This window comes from Gopherus evgoodei, chromosome 9 (genome assembly GCF_007399415.2).
Source record: "Gopherus evgoodei ecotype Sinaloan lineage chromosome 9, rGopEvg1_v1.p, whole genome shotgun sequence".
Lineage (NCBI taxonomy): Eukaryota > Metazoa > Chordata > Testudines > Testudinidae > Gopherus > Gopherus evgoodei.
Window position 1 is genome coordinate 1746065 of NC_044330.1, and position 24712 is coordinate 1770776.

The window sequence follows — 24712 nt, forward strand, 5'->3', positions numbered from 1 at the left end:
CCGAACTAAATCATCCCAGCCAGGGCTTAGTCAAGCCAGGCCTTCAAAACCTCTAAGGAAGGAAATTCCACCACCTCCCTAGGTAACCCATTCCAGTCCTTCACCACTAACCTAGTGAAATAGTGTTTCCTAATATCCGGCCTAGACCTTCCCCACTGCAACTTGAGACCATTACTCCTTGTTCTGTCATCTGTACCACTGAGAACAGCGGAGCTCCATCCTCTTTGGAACCCCCTTCAGGTAGTTGAAGGCTGGTATCAAAACCCCCTCATTCTTCTCTTCTGCAGACTCAAAAAGCCCAGTTCCCTCAGCCTCTCTTTGTAAGTCGTGTGTTCCAGCCCCCTGATCATTTTCGTTGCCTTCTGCTGGACTCTCTCTCCAATTTGTCCAAATCCGTTCTGTAGCGGGGGAACCAAAACTGGACGCAGTACTACAGATGTGGCCTCACCAATGCCGAATAGAGGGGAATGATCACGTCCCTCGATCTGCTGGCAATGCTCCTTTCTAATACAGCCCAATATGCCGTTGGCCTTCTTGGCAACAAGGGCACACTGCTGACTCACATCCAGCTTCTTGTCCACCGTAATCCCCAGGTCCTTTTCTGCAGAACTGCCGCTTAGCCAGTCTGTCCCCAGCCTGTAGCAGTGCATGGGATTCCCTTGTTGAACCTCATCAGATTTCTTTTGGCCCAGTCCTTCAATTTGTCTAGGTCACTTTGGACCCTATCTCTACCCTCCAGCATATCTACCTCTCCCCCAGTTCTGTGTCATCTGCGAACTTGCTGAGGGTGCAGTTCATCCCATCATCCAGATCATTAATAAATGCTGAGCATTCCCACTATCTTCTTTCCCTGGGAGACAGCGCATAAGGGCGCTGCTCTGTTTGTCTCTTGTTCTCCAAGCAGACTCTTAAAAACAGGGAGGTGAGACTTAAGTTGTTCCTGCTCGAAAAGTCCATGGAGTCTCCAACCTCTGCCTCAGAGAAACTCATCGTGTGTCAGTCTGATCCTGCTTCAGCACCAGCCAGCTGTGGCTCAGCTTCCAGCTTCAGTGCTGCCACCACCCATGGACCCCCCTCCACTCTCCTACCATCTCAGTAACTTCTGAGAGAAGGAGGAACGAGGGCCACTCCAGAGGGGGTCCAGGATCAGGACTCCTTCACCAGCCCTGAGTAAGAGACTTAAAACTTCTCCTGGGGCCTCATTCACCAAGAGTCGCAGCTTGTAGACCCATTCTGGTGCCAAAGAGCACAACAGCACTTTTCACCACCAGCGTCACGTTGTGTTAGTGCCATGTTCCCTTGCATCAACTTCCATGCTGAAACCTGCAGCACCCACCACCTCTCCTTCAGGGCCAGTCACAACCTTCACGGTACCAATGGACTTGGCAGCACTGGTTGTCTCAGTGCTGGATATTTCGGCACAGATTGGCTGGTCTCATGAAGGGCTTTGATCTATAGGTGCAGTCCCAGAGTCGTCTTGTTTGGAGTGCCTCAGTGATGTTATGTGCAAGCAACCAGACTTTCTCCCCTAATGCACCGGATCCAGCATGGATTCCTGGACAGCTCCGCTCCATTGTTGCTGGAGGCCTACTCTTTTTGATTATCCTCAGATCACAGTGGAGACCCCTCTCCTTCCCATCATATAGGTCTCCATAGGAATCCAGGGACAACTCCATCAGAGGACACAGAAAAAGGACAGGGTTTCTTGTGGGGCTCTCCGTCTTGGTATCCTCCTATGTGCCCTCCACTCCAGTATGCCTATCAGCCCTGGCCCTCGGGTTCTCCCTGGGGCATGAACACTATTCTAAGAAGCATGCCTTTCCACCTCTGGGACCTCAGCTTAGTCCTCATTGGATTAATGCGGACCCACCATTTGAATCTATGGCAACCTGCTCTTTGTACCATCTTTCCATGAAAGGTGTCTTTCTTGTGGCTTGTTACTTGTTACTAAGAGTGTGGGAGAAGTCCAGACCCTCAAGGCAGGTCCTCTGTACACCATATGTCACAAGGATAAGATCATCCCTAGGCCTCACCCCAAGTTCCTTCCTAAGGTAGTCTGACTTACATCTCAATCTATCCATCTACCAGTTTTCTTCTCAAACCTCCTTTCACCCTGGGGGAATCAAGGCTTCGAATGCTAGATGTGGTGAGAGCGTTGCCCTTCAGTTCAGACAGAACAAAGTCATTCAGAGCCTCACCTAGACTGTTGCTGGCTTTTGCAGAAAGGGTTAGAGGGCAACCGCTTTCTACTCAGGTTATCTAGTAGGTTTTGGATTGTAGTAAGACTTGGTATCAGAGAGCAAGCAAGGATCATCTGGGTCACGTCAGAGTCCATTTCACCAGCTTCTGGTGCTTGCCTGGGTAATACACCAATATCTGAACTGTGTAGGGCTGCTTACCTGGAGCTGAGTTCATACATTTACCTCTAATTATGCCTTGGTTCAAGAATCCATATTGGAGGCCAACTTCAGCAGGGCTCTTCTGCTGTTACTTTGAAAATAGGACTCCTTGAAAATAGGACTTCCCACCTCCAGGTTTGAGGTAAGTGCTTGTTAGTCATCTCTAGAGTGGAATCTCTGTGAGCAGTCGCTTGAAAAAAAGAACAGTTACTTACTCTGCAGTAACTGTGGTTCTTTGAGATATGTTGTCCACACAGATTCCATGGTGCCCCTTCTTCCCCACTAATTCAGAATCCTTTCCTCTTGGAATTCTCACTGACTAAGGAACTGAGTGGCTATTGAGGCCACCCTGCCCATTATACCTCCAGCTGCGGTGGACACAAGGGCAGGCAGAGTGCAGGCATGGCCCCAACAGGTACGGCTATTTAAAGAGAATCCAATCGCATGTGCTTATTAACTCATGCATGCCTAGAGTGGAGTTCGTGTGGACAATAAATCTTGAAGAACCAGTTATTCTAGGGTAAATAACAGTTCTATGTGCAGGGTTGCAGCTAAAGTATAAAGACCATCTGAGTGGAACACTGATAAAACTAAATTTGCTCTTCATCTTTTTAATGATTTGATTCTGGAAGTCAGAATTTGCAGATACAGCATGCAGATAGGTTTAGCACTTACAAAATCTGAGGATCAAGACTAGCTCAGGATTTTAATGTCTCAAAGGCTTTTGGTGCATTCTATGACATTGCCATTGTTTGCACTTTTAATCTGATACCTTAAAATCCCTCTCATTATAGGCTTTAGTACGTCAAAAGGACAGCTTGTTCGTTCTATACTGTATCCAAAGCCAACTGACTTCAAACTCTACAGAGATGCCTACATGTTTCTGCTGTTTCTTGTGGTGGTGGCAGGAGTTGGGTTTCTTTACACAGTTGTCAATAGCATACTAAATGAGGTATGGTTGCCATCTCTTCATCACCCTACTATTTTATTTTAACTGTAGAGGCTGATCTGTGTTTTGTTAGTAGGACTGGGTGAGCTTGTACAAGACAACTTTCTGCAAATACTAAGTCTAATTTTTAAATGAAACCTTTATGGCTGCATTTGTTTTCCGTGAATGTTGTAGCAGACAAATTTACTGATGGGAATGTTCAGCAAAAAAGCAAAATTTAAGGGAATATTAGATGAAAGTGAAATTTGAATTTCTAATCACAAGCATTTGCATCAGAAAATTGATTCTAGAAGTTACTGTGATCCAAAGAAGAAATAGGATACCGTGACTTACATCTAATCAAAACGAACTAGATATTGCATAGGCAAAACATTTTACACAGAAATGAGCTACATACCAAGGATCATTCATAGAAATTATTTAGTGAGATTATAGAAAATACAAATTTATCAGATTCGTTGCACATTATTCACTCACCTTTGACTTTTAACTAATATATGGGGGAAGATATCAGAGGCTTAAATATGTAAACCTTTTTGCACTAGATTGCTAAAATTGTATTGTGCAAGTAAAGGTTGTGGCAACATTGTTAACTTTCTGAGCACAGCAGAAGCTACCTGCGATAATCCAGGAAGAGATGAAAGGAGCTTCACCTCTGAAATTTGTGGCCCAGTATTACATTAAATTTAATGTACTAAGGAGAAACTGGTGAATCTTATAAGCTCTGGATTGTTATTTACTTAGTGTACTCTCTTGAACTCTAGGTTCCTGCTCATATAATAATCATTGAGTCTCTTGACATTATAACCATCACTGTACCGCCTGCACTTCCTGCTGCAATGACTGCTGGGATCGTTTATGCACAGAGACGGTTGAAAAAGATTGGTATCTTCTGCATCAGTCCTCAGAGGATAAATGTCTGTGGCCAATTGAATCTCGTGTGTTTTGACAAGGTCAGATACATTTTAAAAATATTTTGCTGGTTATTGGCTGGGAAGTGTTGTGTGCAGTTTTTAAGAAGTAGCAGTTATAGTAGTGGCTACAATGGCATTCATAATCATGATTTAAGGGCTAACTTGTTAAAATAAACAAACTCAATTCCAATAGCTACAGATCCTAAGTGAATTCATTGGTGGTAGGTAGGTGGTAAACATAGAAATAACCCTAGCAAATAGTTAAAAATCTGAGTGGAATGTTCCTCTCCAAGCTCCAGATGCTACTTTGTCAATAGTTCCGAGAAGCTAAGTGTTGTGTGGAGGTTGGGTCCAAACTGAAACTGTCTGAAGGCCCCCAAGCTTCAGGAAAATTTGGGTTCAGACTTTGTAGCTCGGCCATATTTCTCATTTAACTTTATTTCAAATGAAAGGCCAAGCTCGTATGTTTGAGGTTGTTCCTTATGTAGGAATAGGCACAATTAAAAATCAGAAATAGTACAAGTAAACACAGCTAGTCTGTCTCTTCCTTTCAGCTAGTACTTAATCCAAAATTCTTTCCCCTCTACATTTTTGTCTAACTCCTTAAACTGTCTGCACAACTGTTTTATTTCAGTTTGGCAGATGTATTCAAAATGGTGTGTTAACTCTGTGTAAACAACTACTGCCATGGCTAACAGTTTAGTTTCAACTCTTCCTCCTCAGCTTGGGCTGTTGCTTCTTTGTCCATCTGTTGTCTTTTTCATTTAGAATTAATTCTGTGTAAAAGTTTCAGAATTTCCTCTTCCTCTTCCACATAATTGAGGTTGAGGGGCTGTGTGTTCCATCCTGTCCCCATGAGCACAGATAGCTGCTGTTCTTATTACAGACACTGAGCAGTGAATACATTGCACTGGGCCAGTGACAGAGTCATACAATTCTCTTTTACAAAATGAATGTTTCCACAAAGCCATATTCAGTTATCTGCAGAATCCATGAGGAAATGTGCTCTTCTTTTGTTTTGTGGAGATCAGTTAATAAATACCAAATCTATATTTTGGCTGGAAGTAAAAGTGCAACAGTTACTGCTCAAGTGTAACTTTTGTTCATTTTCTGCTGATATTTCTGCTGTATCCCCTGGCCCTTTTCAGAGCCCACCTCGGCTCTGAAGGCTTTTCCTTGTCGACACTGACTGTTTTATTAATTTGTTTTTGTGGCAGACTGGCACACTTACTGAAGATGGCTTAGATCTTTGGGGGATCCAAAGAGTGGAAAATGCTCGGTAAGGACAAATGTGTTGCAATATTTGCATGGGAGAGAAGTTTGGTTTCATTATTTGGTACAGGGTGACATGAGAGCAAATATGTAATTGGCCTTCTGACTATGGTGATGAGCATGATATAAGAACTTGCATAAAGTAGAAAAGAAACTGATCTTTTGTGTTCCTGAATGTGCACAAAAAGAGTGACTAGAAAAGGGTAGGTATTAAAATATGATTAAAACTTGATGGAAAATCCGTGACACTTTGACACAGCTCGAAAATGTGTTAGCTAGCTGAGGAGGGAGAGACCACAATGGAATTATGAACAGAGCACACAAACCATGCACAGTGATTTGTGAGCTTGGTCTATGCACTTGGTTTTGGCTTTATCGTCACTGGCTGGTCAGGCTGTTTTATCTGAGTTAGCATGAACTTGATTCAGGCAACCAGTTTCACTTCCTGTGTAGACAGGCCCCATGTGAAGTTGCATGTGGTCAAACCAGGAGTGGTTGACTACTTACATAGTGAGGATGGGGGTTTCAAAGAAGCCTAAAGGGTGTATATGCCTATATCCCATTGAAATTCAGTGGGAGCTGGTTGCCTAACTCCCTTAGGCTCTACTGTAAATCCCAGCCTGGAGTCCTAATCCATTCCCTGTGTTGTGTGGAAAGGACAAGCTTCAAAAGACTTGTGTAGCCAGTGCTCTGCTGATATAACCCTTGGGAATGATCTCATAATAAATCATTGTAGCGCAGAGCACATCATCACTTCTTTGGCTTTACTGTCTTCTGCGTTAGTTTCCTTTTTCCAGAAGAGAGAGCTTGCAATGAGAGCTTGGTGACATCTCAGTTTGTTGCTTGCATGGCAACTTGTCATTCACTCACGAAAATTGAAGGAGTGCTTTCTGGGGACCCGCTCGATTTAAAGATGTTTGAAGCCATAGGATGGGTAAGTTCATTGGTTCTTTCAAGGGAATCAGCATTTCTAAGTGCAGTAATTTGAAATGTCACATAGTCATATGATATATGATCTGTTATACCCATCCTCAGATTGCAAGATTTAAATTCCTAGATGTGCTACAGTACTGAAGTGTCACTCTAAAGGGAGAGTGTCAACCCAGAAACTCATCTTTTAAAAATACTTATGTCTCATACGAAAACCTAAATTATTGACACTGAAAGAGTTCTTAATATCTAATGCGCTTTTCTCCAGTCTTGGGAGTGTGGGTTAGTTTCTGGCACAATGTGTGCACCCTTTTTTAGCTAAAGTTTTTGAACGGACGCTGGCCTATCTGCTCTTTCATTGGTATTTAATATTGTTGATTCTTAATAGAAATCCTGTCGAGAAAGATAGAGCTCTTGATGTTGACTACTGGAATTTTTGTTGTTTTCAGAAATATAATTGTCTGATGTAAAGTTAATTAATGAAAGAAGTGAATTAGCTGTTGTTTTCATATAGATTCTTGAAGAAGCAACTGAAGAGGAAACAGCTCTTCATAATCGAATAATGCCAACCGTGGTTCGACCTCCAAAACAGCTTTTTCCAGAATCCAAACCTGCCACAAATCAGGAAATGGTACAAAATTTCAAGCAAATATAAATCTCTGTTCTGCATGCATTTTGTTCTTTAGCTCATTAGAGGAGTGAAGAGTGGATGCATTTTCCTCTGTATTGTAGTCCTGCAGATTTAATCCTAAACAGGATCAGGACTGATGGCTACTTTGAAGGGAAAATGTAGGGAGCACTCAGGTATTGCAGGAGTTGGTGATTGGGTAGATGGCACTAGTCCTTGACGCCAAATTAATGCATCAGTATGATGATGCTCTGATCGCTTCTGGTTGTTTTAAAGATATTGTGTTGCTTTTTGGAACAATTAGGTATCCTTACATGGTAACTAGTTTGCCTCTGTATGCTCCCCATGTATTAGCTGCAATATTCTCTTCTTACTTCCTGGCCCTAGTTGTTGAGTGGAGTTGGGAGTGCATTGTTAAACTCATACCATATTTCACAACAGGGTTCTGCATTTTAATTTGTATAACAGCGCTGAATTTATAGCAATAAAGAATAATACTTAGCAATTCTCTAGCACCATCAATCCATGAGTCTCTAAGGGTGTACGGGGAGGGTCCCAGAACCCAAACTCCAGCCTGAGCCTGGAAGTCTGCACAACAGTGAAACAGCCCTGCAGCCCGTGCCCTGTGAGCTTGAGTTGGCTGGTATGGACCAGCCACAGGTTTTCTTTGCTGCATAGATATGCCCCAAACGCTTTTCAAACTCTAATGCGTTATACCTCACCACCCGCTGAGGTGGGCAAGTTTTCTCCCCATGTGGAAGAACTGAGGCACAGGGACACACAGCACCTCTGTGGCAAAGCTGGGAATAAAATTCTTATCTATCGATGCCAGGTTCGTGCTTTCACTATTACACCGCGTTTGTGAAGTGCGTTAGGATCATTGGGGGTGAAAGGCACTATATAAATGCAAGACATTAATATCAAACTTGTGAAGCCTAATTACAATACAGTGCTGTTTAGATTTGAAAATCTATCTTGTGGATGCAACTGCCATATCATATTATTCAGATGTATTACTGATATGATACATATCTGATAATAGCACTGGAAATATAGCTTTGAAATGAGGCTCTGTAATAGATTGTTAGAAACAAAGTATTTTTTTGTGTCTCTTTTTTAGGAACTATTTGAGCTCTCGGTAAGTGTGAATATTTTCCCTTTTCCTAAGAAAATGGCTTTTATAAAAATAAAAGGGATAGATATGCCCAACAACTCTCCCTCTTTGTTGTATCTGATTAATTGTACAGGCCAGTTATGAGATTGGAATTGTGCGTCAGTTTCCATTTTCTTCTGCTTTGCAACGCATGTGTGTAGTAGCAAGAGTGCTAGGGGAGAAGAGAATGGATGCATTCATGAAAGGTGCCCCAGAGGTGATTGCCAGTTTGTGTAAACAAGAAACAGGTAAAGGAATAAACTGACTTTTCTCATAGAGTTCAGATGTGATATGGGCGGTTTTAAGAATTCAGTAATTGCCTTTTATTTTATTTTATTTTATTTTTTTAAAGTTCCTGTTGATTTTGAAACCATTTTGGAAGACTACACTAAGCAGGGCTTCAGAGTTATCGCTCTTGCTCACAGAAAATTGGAATCAAAACTTTCATGGCACAAAGTCCAGAATATTAACAGGTAAGAGGGGCTACTTTTAATTGAAAACTAACATATTTAAGACCATTCATACTAAAACATGCACTATTTACATTCTTTGTACTGCTTGAATCGCCTGAGGCTGCTTGTTTTGGTTTTACCTAAATTACATCTCCTGTCTAGCTCTTTCTTCTGTGTCTACTTACCTGCAGAACTGTGCAGTGATGTTGGTATCCTGGACATTAGGCAGAGAAGCCTAAGGCAAGCGTCTTTTGGTGATAAAGTGCGTGCTGTGGAAAAGCCCTGACCCTACAGTGCACCATAACTGTTGTGTTGCGGTATCTGATACAGATTAACATGACAGTCACTACTTTCTTCTTAAATATAAGTATATTTATGTAGCAGAAGGTAACGCATCCATTAAAGAGTCACTGGATGTGGTGTTCCTGACAACAACCAAACATGGAAGACATAATGAGGATTGTGAACCTGATTCTACACACTGTTGCACAAGGTCTGCACCCTATTTGAGTAAGGGAGTTACAGCAGCTCAAAGCTGATGGACCAGAGTAGAGAATCAGACTTCATGTTTCAGATGTGGAAGAATCAACAGAAGCAACTGAACATTCACGAAAAACGCCAGTGTCTTGCATACTTCCATGTTGTTCTGTCACAGAAGTGACAGAAGAAAATAATGAAAGTATGGTAGATCATGTGTCTATTTAGAAACCTCCAGAGTTTTGTGATCATCCCCATTTATTACCTGCACCTTTCCATGTAAGCTGCCTGGGAAAGTAATTAAAGTTGTGGCTTTGAAACAAAGACACAAATGTGGCTATAATTCTAATGACTTTCAAAGCATTCCATAAGATGCTCTGTTTGTAAAGCCAAAATTCAGTTTAGTTTCTTCCCTGAGAAATACTTTCTAGACATGGATATTTTTTAAAAAGCTGCTGCTGCTGCTGCTTCTTCGAGTAATATCCCTGTGGGTGCTACACTTTGGGTGTTCGTATGCCTTTGGAGTCCTTGATTGGAGATTTTCCATTAGCGGTGTATGTTTGGCGCACATGAGTTCTGTGCAGCCATGTGCTGCGCACTGCAAGTATGTAGGGCTCTGTGGGTGAACTGCCCTCCATTTCTTCTCTACTGCCTCTGCCTGAGACTGGCTCTAGTGTGTCCATTGTTGGCATGCCTCAGGGCGTTTTATTGTTGATGTGTAGTTAGTTTAGTGTTTAGTTAGTGTTAGTTGCTGTTATTATAGAATTAATTAGATACTAGTGAAAGTTGTGGGTATTTTCCTCTCCCTTCCCCCCCTTTTTTGGAGGGAGCTCGTTTGGTCTGGTTGGCATGCCTGCCTTGCCAGTTTTCAAACACTGCCTCTCTTGTTGGGAGGCCGTCTCAGTCAGTGATGGCCACTCTAAGTGTGTGTGTTGCTTGGGAGAGTTCCAGAAGGGTAACTTTTGCCTGGCTCTCAAATCCTAGAGCACAGAAGAATTGGGAGACCAAACTGAACCTTCCGATGATGGAATGCTCCCTTCAACCTGCTTCTGAGTATGGTCAGCAGATCCCTGCATACATCTGTTTCCGGACAGACCCAGGGCCCCTTCAACCTTGTCCCAAGTCTCCCACCACAAGAAGCTGGCTCCCAAAAGGCCTCAGTCCCCTGCTAAGTCTGCGGTGTCAATCTTCGACCTCTCGGTTCGGTACCATGGAGATGAATGATTCTTCTTCCAGTACCAGCGGGGCAGGGAGATGCCAGAGCACTTCAGAGAAGCATGGCACTAGCAGGCCCTGGGGTTCTGTGTAGAAGGACAGCAAGGCCCAGGGCATATACTCATCTAGAACAGCACCGTCTATATCAGACTTTTTAATGGTGCCTTCACACTCAGCTCCATCAGTACCAGCAAAATCACAGTGCCAGACACCTTTAGCCCTGCCGCCTACGTGCTCCAGATCAACAGTACCGTCCGCCTCAACTGCTGCATCAATCTCAACCCATTTCACACAGGATAAGTCTGCTACTCCCAGGATGTCAGTGTTAGGCAAGCTGGTGTCCCCTTGGCTTATGTGTACTGAACAGCTCTTGGCACTGAGACCCTGGTGTCTGGATTGCCATTGCTTCCGGGTGCCACAGGATTCTCTGCCATTTTCTGTTGCGGGGGGGGGCCCATTGGAGGACATTGAGGAGGATGAAGGAGACATTCAGTCAGTCCTCCCCTCTCAGTGTGGGGTTCCCTCCACATTGTTTCAGGAACCCATTCTTCAACAAGGATTCTTCCCCACATCTGGGATGATGGGATCAGTCCTGGGTACCATCCCTCCGTTATCTGGGCCTGTCAGTGGGCATGCTGGGATCCTTGGGCAGTGCATAAGTAGCAATTTGCCAGACATCTGGGTCCATTGCACTGGGAGACGAGTTACACAGTCTCCACCACCAAATCCCCAACCCGAGGAGTCCTTTGAAAACAAGAGGCCAGGACAGACAAAGGCTACCCCTCAAACTCCTATTTTGTCTTCATCTCTGGACAATTCAGTCATGCCTCCGTTACCATCGGTGGCCAACAGTTTTTACCAGTTCCAGGACCTTCTGAAGAAGATGGCTGACACCCTCCAGTTACCTCTTGCGGAGGGTAAAGACTCACAGCACAAACTCCTGGACATTCTACAGTTGGCAACACCCACCCGAATTGTGCTACCCATTAATGAAGTGCTTCAGGATCCAGTAAAGACTGTGTGGCAAACTCCTTCCACTATCCCACAAACTGGTAAACAAGCAGATAAGAAATATTATGTCCTCCCCAGGGACTCAGAATTTTTGTTTTCCCATCCTCCATCTAATTCCCTGCTGGTGGATGCCATAAATGAGCAGAGTAACCAGTATTACTCCAGGTCTACTCCTTATGATAACAACCTGAAGAGTTTAGACCTTTTTGGCAAAAAGGCCAATTCATCCGTGACCTTACAATTTCGGATTTTAAACTATCAGTCAGTTTTGCAGTCTTTATTGATCATCTTCCACAGGAGCATAGAAAGCACTTCCAGGCCATCATTAAGGAGGGTCAGTTATTAGCTGGACCCTTTCTCCAAGTGTCCTTACATGGCCCAGACACTGCCCCCAGAACTATCTTCAAAGCAGTTGTCATGCAACAGGCATTGTGGCTCCAGCTGTCAGGGTTCCCAAGAAAGCTTCAGAATACTGTTGAGGACCTGCAGTTTGATAGTCAGAAGCTCTTCTTGGGGACTATGGACAAGTCTCTGCACACACGGAAGGACTACCGGGCCACATTGATGTCCTTGGTAGATACATTCCTATGAACAAGAGGAGATTTAGTAGGTCTCAGACTACACAGAAACTGTGCCGAGCCCACTTCTCTGGATTTCACAGAATCACTGAACCCTTTAGAAAGAGACAAATTCCAGAGGCAAAGAGCATCCCAGCCCCTTCAGTGAGTACCCAGTTATCATTGAATCAACAGTTTGGGTTGGCTGAGGGTTGACCCCTCCCTCACCTCTAGGTTGCAAGCTGCAAACTTTTGCCATCACTTTTGGATCTTTCCCATCTCCAACAGGCCTGGCAGCATATTAAAACAGACAAGTGAGTCGGGGACCCCACTTATAAAACTATACAGAGTCAAGAGGTATACTCACTCCATCATTTAGGAGTGACCGAACTGGTCCCATCCCCTCATAAGGGAGAAGGGTTTTACTCAAAGTATTTTCTCATGCCACAGAAGGACAGGGAGTTGAGACCAATCTTAGAACTAAGATGACTGAACAAATTTGTAAAGTCTCAAAAGTTTGGGATGGTGATTCTGGCAGTTGTTATTCCTTCTCTAGAAGCAGGAGAATTGTTTTTTGGCGCTCAGTCTACAGGACACCTATTTCCCTACTGCAATACATCCTGCACAGAGGAAACTATGGGCCAGGATCATTTTCAATATCGAGTGCTTCCTTTTGGTCTCTGTTCAGCCCCAAGGATGTTCTCAAAGGGTCTAGCAGTAGGCGCTGCTTACCTTTGGCAAGGAGTAATATGATTTTTCCCATATCTCAATGACTGGCTACTCAAGGGTTGATCTTACAAAAAGGTACTAATTTCCCCAGACAGCTCTCTCTCTCTTCCTAGATTTGGGTCTCCAGCTAAATGTAAAAAAATATGCAGCCCTATGTGCCTTTGTGTATGGCAGGAGATTCTATAGCGCGCATGCACGGGCTGAATGGACAGAAAATCTTGGATCAAGGAATCCAGAGGTGCACGAGCACCCACAGAGACACATATCTCAAAGAAATGCAGTTACTGCACAAAACGAGTGACTTCTTTTCCACTTTTGTGATTACATTTTTTCCCCTTAAATAAACTAATTAAAAATTAACAGAAATTATTTCTCAAATTGCTTATGAGGATGAATCTTTTTATTATTTTTCACAATTAAAAATAAAATCTTTCTCTTTGCTTTGCCATAAAAGCATAGTCACATTATTAAAAAAAAAAAGCAGTCCACCCTACATCAATTAGCTGTAATTTTTCTGAAAATGTTTTTCCCCTGTTGTTACAGAGATGCCATTGAAAGCAACATGGATTTTATGGGGTTAATTATAATGCAAAACAAACTAAAGCAAGAAACCCCTGCTGTACTTGAAGACTTGCATAAAGCCAACATTCGCACTGTTATGGTCACAGGTTAGAATACAGTTAATCCAACATTTTGGGAACAAATAAATATATTGTTTTGAAAGGCTTTAATGCTTTTTCCCATCTATGTGTTATATGTCCTATGTGGGTTGTTACATTTGACATCCAGAGTGTAAAGCTGAGTTGTATTTAGTTTCTCTGGTCCAAGTTCACTCTCTCTTATATAGAAAAAGTTTGATATTGTAAAGAAACAAGACAAGACAGGGACAATAACATTTCTGCTTTTGGTATCTGAAGAGAGGAAGTAGATCTTGTGACAACCCACAAGACTAAGAGCCAGCAGATCTAGATTCTGTTCCTTATTCTGCTGTATACTCCCTGTGTGGCCTGGGGTAAGTTGTCTAACCGTCTGTGCCTCAGTTTCCCCATCTGTAAAAGGAGGGGTTCTTCACGTGGTTGTTCATGTCCATTCCAAGCAGGTGTGTGTGCGCTGCGTGCACGCCAGCTGGAAGATTTTCCCCTAGCAGCGTCCATAGGGTCGGCTCTGGCGCCCCCTGAAGTGGCTCCACCACGGTGTCCTATAAAGGGGCCTGCCGACCCTCCACCCCCTCAGTTCCTTCTTACCGCTGGTGATGGCTAGCTGGAACTTCTCTTGCGCATAGCAAGTTAGCAGTGTCCTATCCTCGTGTATAATCTGTGTATATAGTTAGTTTACTTAGGTCATTTGTATATAGTTCTTGGTAGTTGGGAGGTTCCCCCTCCACGTTTTGTCGCCCGTTGGGGCATGCCGAGGTCCCCCGGGTTTAAACTCTGCAAAGACTATGGGAAATTCATGCCCAAGAGTGACCTGCACTCTGCTTGTTTGAGGTGCTCTGAGAGAGCCACCAAAAGGACCGGTGCTCTATCTGCAGGGGCGTCCGCCCGAGAACTCTCAAAGACAGAGCTCAAAGACTTAGAGTCCTCCTGATGGAGGCTGCCCTGTGGCCACCCTCGGACCTGGAACCAGCCGAGGCGGTGCCCAGCACATCTTCCTCGGTGCGGAGCGCCCCGGCACCGGCATCAGAACTTAGGGCCCAGCTCAAGTCTTCTAAAACCTGGCACCGAGCAGAGTCGGGTCATAGGAAGTCAGCCTCAGTGTGGCACCGCTCACTGTCTCCGGTGCCTGCTAAGAAGAGGAAGCTGGTGAGGGAACGGTCACCCCACCGGGACACCCAGAGGCCGACGCTGTCCGCGGGTGCAAGCGGACAGGCTGGGCTACAGCCCTCGGCTGCTCCGTTGACTCCCGCACCGCAGAGAGGGCGGTCAAGTCCGGACTGGCCTAGATCCCCGGACCTCAGCGGAGACTTGCGCCTCCCCTCAACACTGGAGGCATTCGAGGTGGCCTCAGACTTGATGGGATTCCTGGCGCCAGCCTCCCTGCATCGTAGTAGGGAGTTGCAGACTGTAGCTCGTCCCCCAGTACAGTCTAGGGGCAAGCCGGCCATGATGTTGCCTCCCTCTCCGCCCTGCGCCACCCGGGTGGCACCGGACCAGATAGGAAGCTCCCCGCCGCCTCAGCATCGCTCTCCAACGGCATGGGGTGCTGCTCCCCCCAGGTCCTCTTACTCAGAGACTTCAGACTCAGAGGCAGATTCCTACCACTCCAGCCGGTTGCAGAGCTGGAGATCGGTTTCGGGCATTACCCACAGTGGCAGCAACAATGGCATCCGCCCTTACAGTGGCCGTTTTGGACCCCCTGGGCCTACCACCAGTCGCTAGGCCAGGCGTGTGGTCTTCGATCAAGGTCGGCCTCGGTGGCCGCGGTGCAGTTGCCTCCTCCACCGGCACCGTCGCTGGGCATGGGTGTGCCATATTCAAATTCAGCACCCCCTAGCTGGGCAGCGACACCAGCAGCAACTACAGTTTGGGCTCAACAGGCACCGCCCGATACACCAAGCCGCTCACTGGCAACCCCGGTACCAGTCGCGGTACCGCATTTAGAATCGGAACCAGCCCTGCAACCACAGTACTGTGTGCCGCAGGACCCCGAAGGGCTACATGCACCTGAGGAAGGGCCGATCCAAGTAATTTCCTCGTCTTCCTCCCCGGGCGAAGTGGTCTCGGGCACGACTGCGGCTCCGGCCCTGGAGGACACTCGGATCCTCCAACAACTGCTCAGGCGAGCAGCTCAGAGCCTCGCAATCCAGGCTGAGGAAATTGAGGTGGACGCGGATCTGGTAGTAGATATCCTGGCTCCCTCAGGGCCATCCAGGGTGGCTTTTTCGTTAATCAAGACCATAGCGGATACATCCCACACCTTATGGCAGACGCCAGCCTCACTGGCCCCTACTGCCAAGAGAACGGAATGACGCTACTTTGTCCCCTCTAAGGGGCACAAACACTTGTACACTCACCGCCCCCGGACTCTCTGGTGGTGGATGCAGCCAACCAACGGGAGCGTCAAGGTTTTCAGGGGTCAACACTAAAGAACAGGGATGCCAGAAGACTCAACCTCTGTGGTAGAAAGGTGTACTCTACGGCAGGCCTACAACTCCGTATTGCCAACCAACAGGCAATCGTAAGCCGATATGGTCATAACGCATGTTGAACCATGTCGAAGTTTACGGAGCTCCTCCCCCAGGACTCGAAGTCAGAGTTTTCGGCCCTGGTGGAGGAAGGGAAACTGATCTCCCGAGCCTCTCTCCAGGCGGCCTTAGATGCGGCGGACTCAGCCTCGCGCACCCTGGCCATGGGCCTGGTCATGAGGCGAGGAGCCTGGCTCCAAGTCTCAGGCCTTCCCTGTGAGGTCCAGCAGACCATTCAGGACCTCCCCTTCGAGGAGCAGCTGCCGTTTTCAGAAAAAACGGACAAGCGTCTCCATAGCCTAAAGGACTCGAGGGGCACGCTTCGCTCGCTGGGCTTGCATACCTCTGTGACCCAGCGCAGGCAGTTTAGGCCGCAGGCGGCCCCACGCCCCTACCAGTCTCAGACTCGCCAGGAGCTGGGGCACAGGCGGGGCAGAAATGGCAGGAGGCGTCACCAACGCCACCCCTCCGGCCAGGCATCCCGTCAATCGAGACTGTCATCGGGGCCTAGGCCCCCTGTTTGATGGTACGGTTGAGGGCGACCTACCTATCGAGACTCTGGATCCTTCTACCCCTACCTGTGGGTCACGTCTGTCCCCCTTCTACCATGCCTGTTCCCGAATCATGTCGGACAGCTGGGTGCTCTGCATGGTAGAGAGAGGATATTCTATCCAGTTTTCCTCCCTCCCACCCCACCAGCCCCCCTCCCCGTCCCTCTTCAGGGACCCATCTCACAAGCAACTTCTAATTCAAGAAGTGCAGTCCCTCATGGAGGCAGGGGCGGTGGAGGAAGTCCCACAGGAGCTCAGGGGCAAAGGCTTCTACTCCCGGTATTCCCTAATACCGAAGGCGAAAGGGGGCCTGAGACCCATCCTGGACTTGCGGCAGCTGAACAAGTTTGTACAAAAGCTCAAGTTCCACATGGTTTCCCTGTCCTCAATCATTCCCTCCCTGGATCCAGGAGATTGGTGCACCGCCCTCGACGTAGAGGACGCCATAATTCCCCGACGCCGTCGGTACCTCAGGTTTGTTGTGGCCAACGCCCATCTGCAGTTCACGGTGCTCCCGTTTGGCCTGTCAGCTGCCCCAAGGGTCTTCACAAAGTGCATGGCAGTTGTGGCGGCCTTCCTGTGCAGGCGGGGCCTACCTGGACGATTGGCTCATAAAGGGCCACACCAATGAGCAGGTGGAGGCTCAGGTGTTGTTCGTCAGGCGAACCTTTCTCAATCTCGATCTCCTCTTGAACGAAGCCAAGTCCACCTTGTCTCCTACGCAACGAATAGAGTTCATAGGGGCGGTTCTGGACTCCACCCACGCCAGAGCGTTCCTTCCGGAATCCAGGTTCCACGCAGTTTCCGAGCTCATCCTCGGACTGCAGCGTGCCCTGATTACCACAGCGCGGATCTGCCTCCAGCTGTTGGGTCACGTGGCAGTGTGCACCTATGTGGTAAATCATGCCAGACTCCGGCTTCGCCCACTACAGTCCTGGTTAGCAACAGTATACTGCCCGACCAGGGACCCCTTGGACTCAGTGGTGTCCATTCCCCCCTTGGTGCTGAGTTCGCTATAGTGGTGGCTCGCCCCGCAGAAAGTGTGCATGGACATTCCCTTTGCCGCCCCTCAGCCCCCCCTCTCTCTAGTAACGGATGCCTCGGATCGGGGTTGGGGAGCGCACCTGGGGAATCTCAGAACACAGAGCTTGTGGTCACCGGAGGACCTCGAGTTGCATATCAATGTCAGAAAGCTGAGAGCGGTCCGCCTGGCTTGCTTGACCTTCCAGTCCTACCTGGCCAGCAGATGTGTTTCAGTCCTCTTGGACAACACATCGGCAGTCTTTTATATCAACAAACAGGGGGGTGCACGCTCCTCTCTCCTGTGCAGGGAAGCCCTTGCATTGTGGGATTTCTGCATCCACAATGCCACCCACGTGACAGCGTTCTTTCTACCTTCCGGGAGAACAGAACGGCCTGGCGGACACCCTCAGCCGCTCGTCCCGGGGGTCACGAGTGACCCCTCTGATGGGATGTGGTACGCTCAATCTTCCATCTCTGCGGCTTTCTCCAGTTAAACCTGTTTGCCTCAAGGGAAAACGAAGTGCCGACGGTTCTGCTCCCTCCCGGGCCGCAGTCAGGAGTCTCTGTCAGATGCCTTCCTCCAGTCTTGGGAGGTCAGTCTGCTCTACGCCTTTCCTCCGATCCCTCTGATACACAGGGTGATTTTGAAGATCCACAGGGACCACGCACAGGTAATTCTGATAGCTCCGGCATGGCCGCGCCAACATTGGTACACGTCACTCCTGCACTTGTCCATTCAGGCGCCCCTGACGCTGCCCCTGTTTCCGGACCTGATCACGCAGGACCGGGGCTCCCTCCGCCACCCGAACCTGGAATCTCTCCACCTCACAGCCTGGATGCTGCATGGCTGAACCCGGTAGAGATGCAGTGCTCCCAGCAGGTCAGACCAGTGCTGCTCGGTAGTAGGAAACCATCAACCGGAGCCACCTACCTGGCCAAATGGAAGCGCTTCTCCATATGGTCGGGTCAGCGAGGTCACAGTCCTCTGGGGGTCCCAATCCTTATTATCCTAGACTATTTGCTTCATCTCAGACAACTGGGCCTCTCCTTTTCCTCGATTCGCATTCACTTGGCGGCCGTCTTGGCTTTCCATCCGGGAGAGGGGGGGTACCTCGGTGTTTGTGAGCCCGCTGGTGGGGTGTTTCCTCAAGGGTATGGACAGGCTATTTCCACATGTTCGTCAGCCAGCTCCTGCCTGGGACCTGAACCTGGTCCTGTCTGCCTCTTGGGGCCTCCCTTTGAGCCCCTGGCTTCGTGCTCCCTGTTGTACTTGTCGTATGAGACCGCCTTCCTGGTGGCAATCACCTCGGCCAGGAGGGTGTCGGGGCTCAGGGCGTTAACATCCGAGCCCCGTACATTGTCTTTTATAAGGACAGGGTCCAACTTAGACCTCACCCGGCCTTCTTCCCCAAGGTCGTCTCACAGTTCGACATGGGACAAGATATCTTTCTTCCGGTCTTTTATCCGAAACCTCACTTTTCCAGTGAGGAGCGGAGGTTACATTCCCTAGATGTCCGCAGGGCCTTAGCCTTTTACATCGAGCGTACCAAGCTGGTCAGATGCTCAACGCAGCTCTTCATCGTGATGGTGGATAGGATGAAAGGGCTCACGGTTTCCTCTAGCGAATCTCTTCGTGGATTGTGGCCTGCATCTGGGAATGCTACCGCATAGCTAAGACCCCTGTCCCTTCGGTCACAGCCCACTCCACTAGGGCGCAGGCCTCCTCTGCGGTGTTCCTGGCTCAGATCCTGACTCAGGAGATTTGTAGAGCAGCTATGTGGTCCTCCATCCACACATTCACATTGCACTACGCCATCACGCACCAGGCAAGGGATGACGCAGCCTTCAGGCATGCAGTTCTCCAGTCAGCAATGAACTCCGACTCCACCACCTAGGTTCAGGCTTGTGAGTCATCTGCGTGGAATGGACATGAACAACCACTCGAAGAAGAAAAAACGGTTACTCACCTTTTAGTAACTGTTGTTCTTCAAGATGTGGTGTTCATGTCCATTCCAATACCCACCCTCCTGCCCCTCTGTCGGAGTGCCGGCAAGAAGGAACTGAGGGGGTGGAGGGTCGGCGGGCCCCTTTATAGGGCGCCGTGGTGGCGCCACTCCGGGGGGGGGTCAGGGCTGACCCTATGGACACTGCTAGGGGAAAATCTTCTGGCTGGCGTGCACGCGGCACACGCACACCTGCTTGGAATGGACATGAACAACACATCTCGAAGAACAACAGTTACTAAAAGATGGGTAACCGTTTTTATATGAGGTTTAGTTCAGTAATATGTATAAAGCACTTTTGAGATGCTTGGAAGGAAGATGCAATGGAAAGTCACATTAATATGATTTGTGCTATTTGTTAAAAATTATGCATTCATTTGAAGGGGAAAAATTTAAATTTTTGTATAGATATACCAGAATTCTACCTTACTATAATAATATCCAAGAGTGAACTGTGAACAATGCTGTGGTGTTCCTGTGATTTATTGGTAGTTATTTTGATTGAATTAATTGATCTGACCTCTGGTCCTTCTGAATAAACTTTCCTGCTCCACTGTATTTCAGTAGAGTTAAAAGTGGTGTGTCCATCTGCCTCTTTCGTTCTTTCTCCAGGAATATTTCTGTTTATAGCTTTTACATCTTGGTAGGTGTGGAGTAGACATGGGACTTCTGTTACCCATGGAAATGGTAGTGGAGATCTTGCAGAAATGACACTCAGACACACAAGATACCGTACCACTTACATTACTATCCTGGAAGAGAAAAGAAAAAAGATTTGGCTGTGAAATAGTAAAGTGGGTCACCTAGGTTTAGTTTTGTGAGGTTTGCGCAAACTAGAATGATATTGCAACTGCAACACGAGGAAAGCTAGAAATATTATTGTAATTTAAAATGTTTGGCAGATTAGTCAGGGCGTAGAGACACAGGTAGGTGGAAATGAGCAAACACAATTATATATTGTCCTGGAATGAAAGGTGCTATATAAATGAAGGGACAAAGAGTCAGGACTGGGATTTTATTGCCAGTTATATGGCATGCTTTTCATATGACCTTGCATAAGTCACTTTGGACAATATTTTTAAAAGGATGCAGACTTCCTAAGTACCCCAGAACAAACTGTGTACCCTCTGAAACATGCACAAGACTTTCAATGCTGTATCTCTGTCTGCCCTCCTCCCCCCAATACAATGAAATTGATGATAGTAGGTATTTAATAATCATAGAAGATTAGGGTTGGAAGGGACCTCAGAAGGTCATTTGATCCAACCCCCTGCTCAAAGCAGGACCAACACCAACTAAATCATCCCAGCCAGGGCTTTGTCAAGCCTGACCTTAAAAACCTCTAGGGAAGGAGATTCCACCACCTCCCCAGGGAACCCATTCCAGTGCTTCACCACCCTCCTAGTGAAATAGTATTTCCTAATATCCAACCTAAACCTCCCCCACTGCAACTTGAGACCATTGCTCCTTGTTCTGTCTTCTGCCACCACTGAGAACAGCCAAGCTCCATCCTCTTTGGAACCCCCTTCAGGTAGTTGAAGGCTGCTATCAAATCCCCCCTCACTCTTCTCTTCTGCAGACTAAATAAGACTAAGTACCAGGAAGTACAATATCATGGCTATCTGTGGATTTGAATTGTTGTAAGGAAGTCACTGATGCCAGTCAGACAGATCTGCTGCTGCTGCTATTTTAAAGCAGGTTTCACTCAAGTATGTTCCTTTCCTGGTGTTCATCTGTATTGCCATTTGTTTAATGAAACCCTTTTTTTACTTTACTTGCTTAACAGGTGATAACATGTTAACTGCTATCTCTGTGGCTAGAGACTGTGGAATGATTCTACCTCAGGATAAGGTCATTATTGCTGAAGCGCTACCTCCAAAGGATGGGCAAGTTGCCAGGATAAACTGGCATTATGCAGATACCCTTACAAAATGCACTAATTCATCACCAGCCATTAACTCACAGGTAATTTCTGCATTGCTTTATCTCGACAAGTGTTAGCATGAGAGTCACTGCTAGGTTCACTTCTTTAGTTTCCTTAAATTATTCTAGTACATAGTTGTACAAGTCATCATAAGTGCACTACTTAACTTACCAATGAAATGCAATCCCAGAAGTACAGCACAATCCTGTCATTCATAATATGGGGCTGGTTTAGAACCGCTAACTGTTTCAAGAAAGAAGTTCCTGTGATTTCGTCTTTTGCTGAACTCTGCTTGGTTTAATTAACAACTAAAGCTCAGAGTTGATTCATTTTCTGTCTGGAAAAATTGTTTGGGAAAATTTGAGGAAATCTGGGTCAGATGCACTCAGCTGGCCAACAGGGTTTGCCTCTCTATTGCAGAAGCTGTTCATTGGCAGCACACCAAAATCCTGACCAGCGGTGTGGTTGGTAAGCCATCAGCTACCTGTGGTAGAGCAGCATAATTTTAAGGCCCTTAGCATTAAGTACAGCTGAGAGAAGATAGTAATAATAGTGATATTTATATTGTTGTTCTCCTCTTCAAAGCACTCTGCGTACATTAAAATAATGAAACTACATTGAAACTGAACTCTGCTCTTGAGATCTATTTAGTGCTGAGTTTTGTCCTCTTCAGGGGAAAAAGTAAATATAATGAAACCTGTCTTAAGGACAAACAGCTTTACTGAACACTGGCCTGCATAAAGATACCATCCTAGGATATATTATACAGTGTTAAATTGCCTCCATTTAAGGGCTTGATCTTATTCCCATTTGAGTCAGTTTAAAAAAAAACATTTGTCGTCAGTGCTGCAGGGTAGTGTCTTAAACAACCACCTTTCCAAAGCAGCAAAAAACTGCAGAGACTGGCCCCAGACACAGCAGCATCCTCACATATGAGACCTGTGACTCGATGTCATTTGTGCCCTGGGACCATGCATACTCTAGTTCTGCTTACTGCTTTCAGTGTTAAAAAACCAACCAGCAGTAAAATATCAAATGTTACTCTAAACACATGTTAAAAAATATCTGGTAGATTGGTGCTGCAGCTGCAGGTGATTCTTTCAAACATCAAAAATCTGTTTTTATTAAAGGGCTTGTTCTAAAATATTTATTTATAATTAACTGTGTAATAAACTGTAGAATTTTTGCCATTAAATATGTGTAATTTAATCTTACAAGGTTTCCTGCAGCTCAAATTAAAATTCTCAGCAACCTTTATTAAAGCTGTATTTCCAAAGCTACTACTTCTGTTGGTCCTTTATATAGTGCCTTAAAATATGAAGAATATGGGTAAGTATATTATGACTAAAATAACCAAAGTTCCTTCTTTTGATACAGGATATTCCAATTAAATTGGTCCATGAAAGTCTTGAGGACCTCCAGCTGACTAAATACCATTTTGCAATGAATGGAAAGTCATTCGCAGTTATACTGGAGCATTTTCAGGACCTTGTGCCCAAGGTTAGTAACCTGATTGGCGTTTGGCCTTTTGGATGATGTGCAGATTTTGCACTGAGACTAATGTTGGTAAGAAATCCGTTGTCTTTCAGCTGGTGTTGCATGGCACTGTATTTGCCCGCATGGCACCTGATCAGAAAACCCAGCTAGTGGAAGCATTACAAAATGTGGAGTGAGTATTTGTTTGTTTCTGGAAATGTTGGGTGCTTAGTGTGTTAGAAAAATGTTCTTGGGGGAAAACAGAGCATTTTACTGTTTGAGCTATTTACATTTAGCCTGGTAAAAAGGCTCGACTATAACATCTCAGTTGGCAAATTGGACAATTAATAGAGCTCTTTCAAAAATAGTGTCATTTATTGGAGGACTGTGGAACGCAGCTTTTTGAAATAGCTGCTTTTTTAGGAGGTTGCAACGGAAGAATTAAATTTGGTGCAGCATTTGGTGCAGCATCAATTTAGACAAATTGACCAATGTGTTTCTGAGGCATAATCAAAAATCTTGTTACTTGCCTTAGTGTGAACAGTGAATATCCTCAGTTAACTTCTACTTATTAAACAAGTAAATATTTGTGGGATGAATTCTGTTTATTTTGTTATTCATGTCCTGTCAAATCGGCTCTTACCTTTTTTTTAGTGGGGATTAGTCTAATGGCTGATTTATTTTTGCAGCTGTATTTTTTTACCCTAGTGTTAGGGATAGTTTCCCTCTGATACCTTAGAAATAATTTGAAAAATATGTAACAAAATATTGCAAGATACACCTTTCCCAGGCTATAGAGGCAGCATGGTTCAGTAGATTAAGTATAGGAAAGGTGGTCACAAAGTTCTGAGTTCTAATCCTGGCTATGTCATTGACCATAGCTTGCTTCTTGACCTGGGGCAAGTCACTTAACTTTTCTGCCTCAGTTTCCCTATCTACATCATGATAATAGTAATAACCTACTATCCTGAGGATTCGTTAATGTCTGCACAGCACTTGGAAAGCGTCAGGTTGTATAAAAGTATTCAGTATAGATGAAATAAGTATTACAGTTGTGGAATGAAGTAGAATGCTGAAACTTGTCTGGTTTTTATAGTTACTATGTTGGCATGTGTGGAGATGGTGCAAATGACTGTGGTGTAAGTACACTTCTATTTTATTTAAGGAGCTATTGTCACATTATTGTGAATTTTAAAGCTAAAAGATTATTAAAAAATCTCTAACTATCCTCATGATAACTGGCAGGCACTGAAGAAGGCCCATGGTGGTATATCACTGTCTGAACTTGAGGCTTCTGTGGCATCAGCATTCACCTCCAGAACTCCTAGTATTTCCTGTGTGCCAAACCTTATCAGGTAACACACCTCAGACTTTTCAACAAGCTGTTTCCCGTAAGTAGAAGTGATGTAGCACTGTGTGCAAGGCAATATCCTGTATGCCCCCAATATGAAATCAAAGCAGTGCATGCCTGTTTTTCTCCATATACTGTTTAAATTCCTATTTGATTTGAGAGGGGCCTAGTTTGGATCCTGAGGATCAGACATAACCCTTAATATTTTTCGCTTTTAGTAAAGGCACTGTGTGAGTAATGTATTTCCACAGCATGATCCCATATGTGTTTATCCCAATTTTTGTCCACGTAAAATTAATTTCTTCCTTAAAGTTGTGAGTGGGCCTTTAGCCATCCGAAGTAGTCTGAAGGAATATTAAATTTCCTAAGAATTAATTGATTTGCTGCCATTAGAAATCAGGGTTAATTTTTTGGCATTTACAGGCAGCTTTAACAACAATTCTGATATCTGTGCTCTTGGAGAGAGACCATTTAGGACTGAAAAAGTCGCTGTTCGCGCCACAGATTCTGTTCA

The 24712-nt window shown here is 45.8% G+C and overlaps 1 protein-coding gene across 4 annotated transcripts in view; it reads left to right on the forward strand.

Moving 5' to 3' along the window:
* Positions 1 to 24712, forward strand: part of ATP13A3 (ATPase 13A3) — a 138346-nt gene that overhangs the window by 88709 nt on the left and 24925 nt on the right. For all 4 annotated transcript variants that reach the window (XM_030574798.1, XM_030574797.1, XM_030574800.1 and 1 more), the window contains 14 exons: positions 3194 to 3351; positions 4113 to 4301; positions 5480 to 5541; positions 6318 to 6468; positions 6979 to 7095; positions 8213 to 8230; positions 8340 to 8493; positions 8598 to 8718; positions 13230 to 13354; positions 21234 to 21412; positions 22749 to 22871; positions 22961 to 23040; positions 23944 to 23986; positions 24093 to 24202. In XM_030574798.1, coding sequence (XP_030430658.1) covers positions 3194 to 3351; positions 4113 to 4301; positions 5480 to 5541; positions 6318 to 6468; positions 6979 to 7095; positions 8213 to 8230; positions 8340 to 8493; positions 8598 to 8718; positions 13230 to 13354; positions 21234 to 21412; positions 22749 to 22871; positions 22961 to 23040; positions 23944 to 23986; positions 24093 to 24202 — 1630 coding nt within the window. The remainder of the gene's footprint in view (positions 1 to 3193; positions 3352 to 4112; positions 4302 to 5479; positions 5542 to 6317; positions 6469 to 6978; positions 7096 to 8212; positions 8231 to 8339; positions 8494 to 8597; positions 8719 to 13229; positions 13355 to 21233; positions 21413 to 22748; positions 22872 to 22960; positions 23041 to 23943; positions 23987 to 24092; positions 24203 to 24712) is intronic.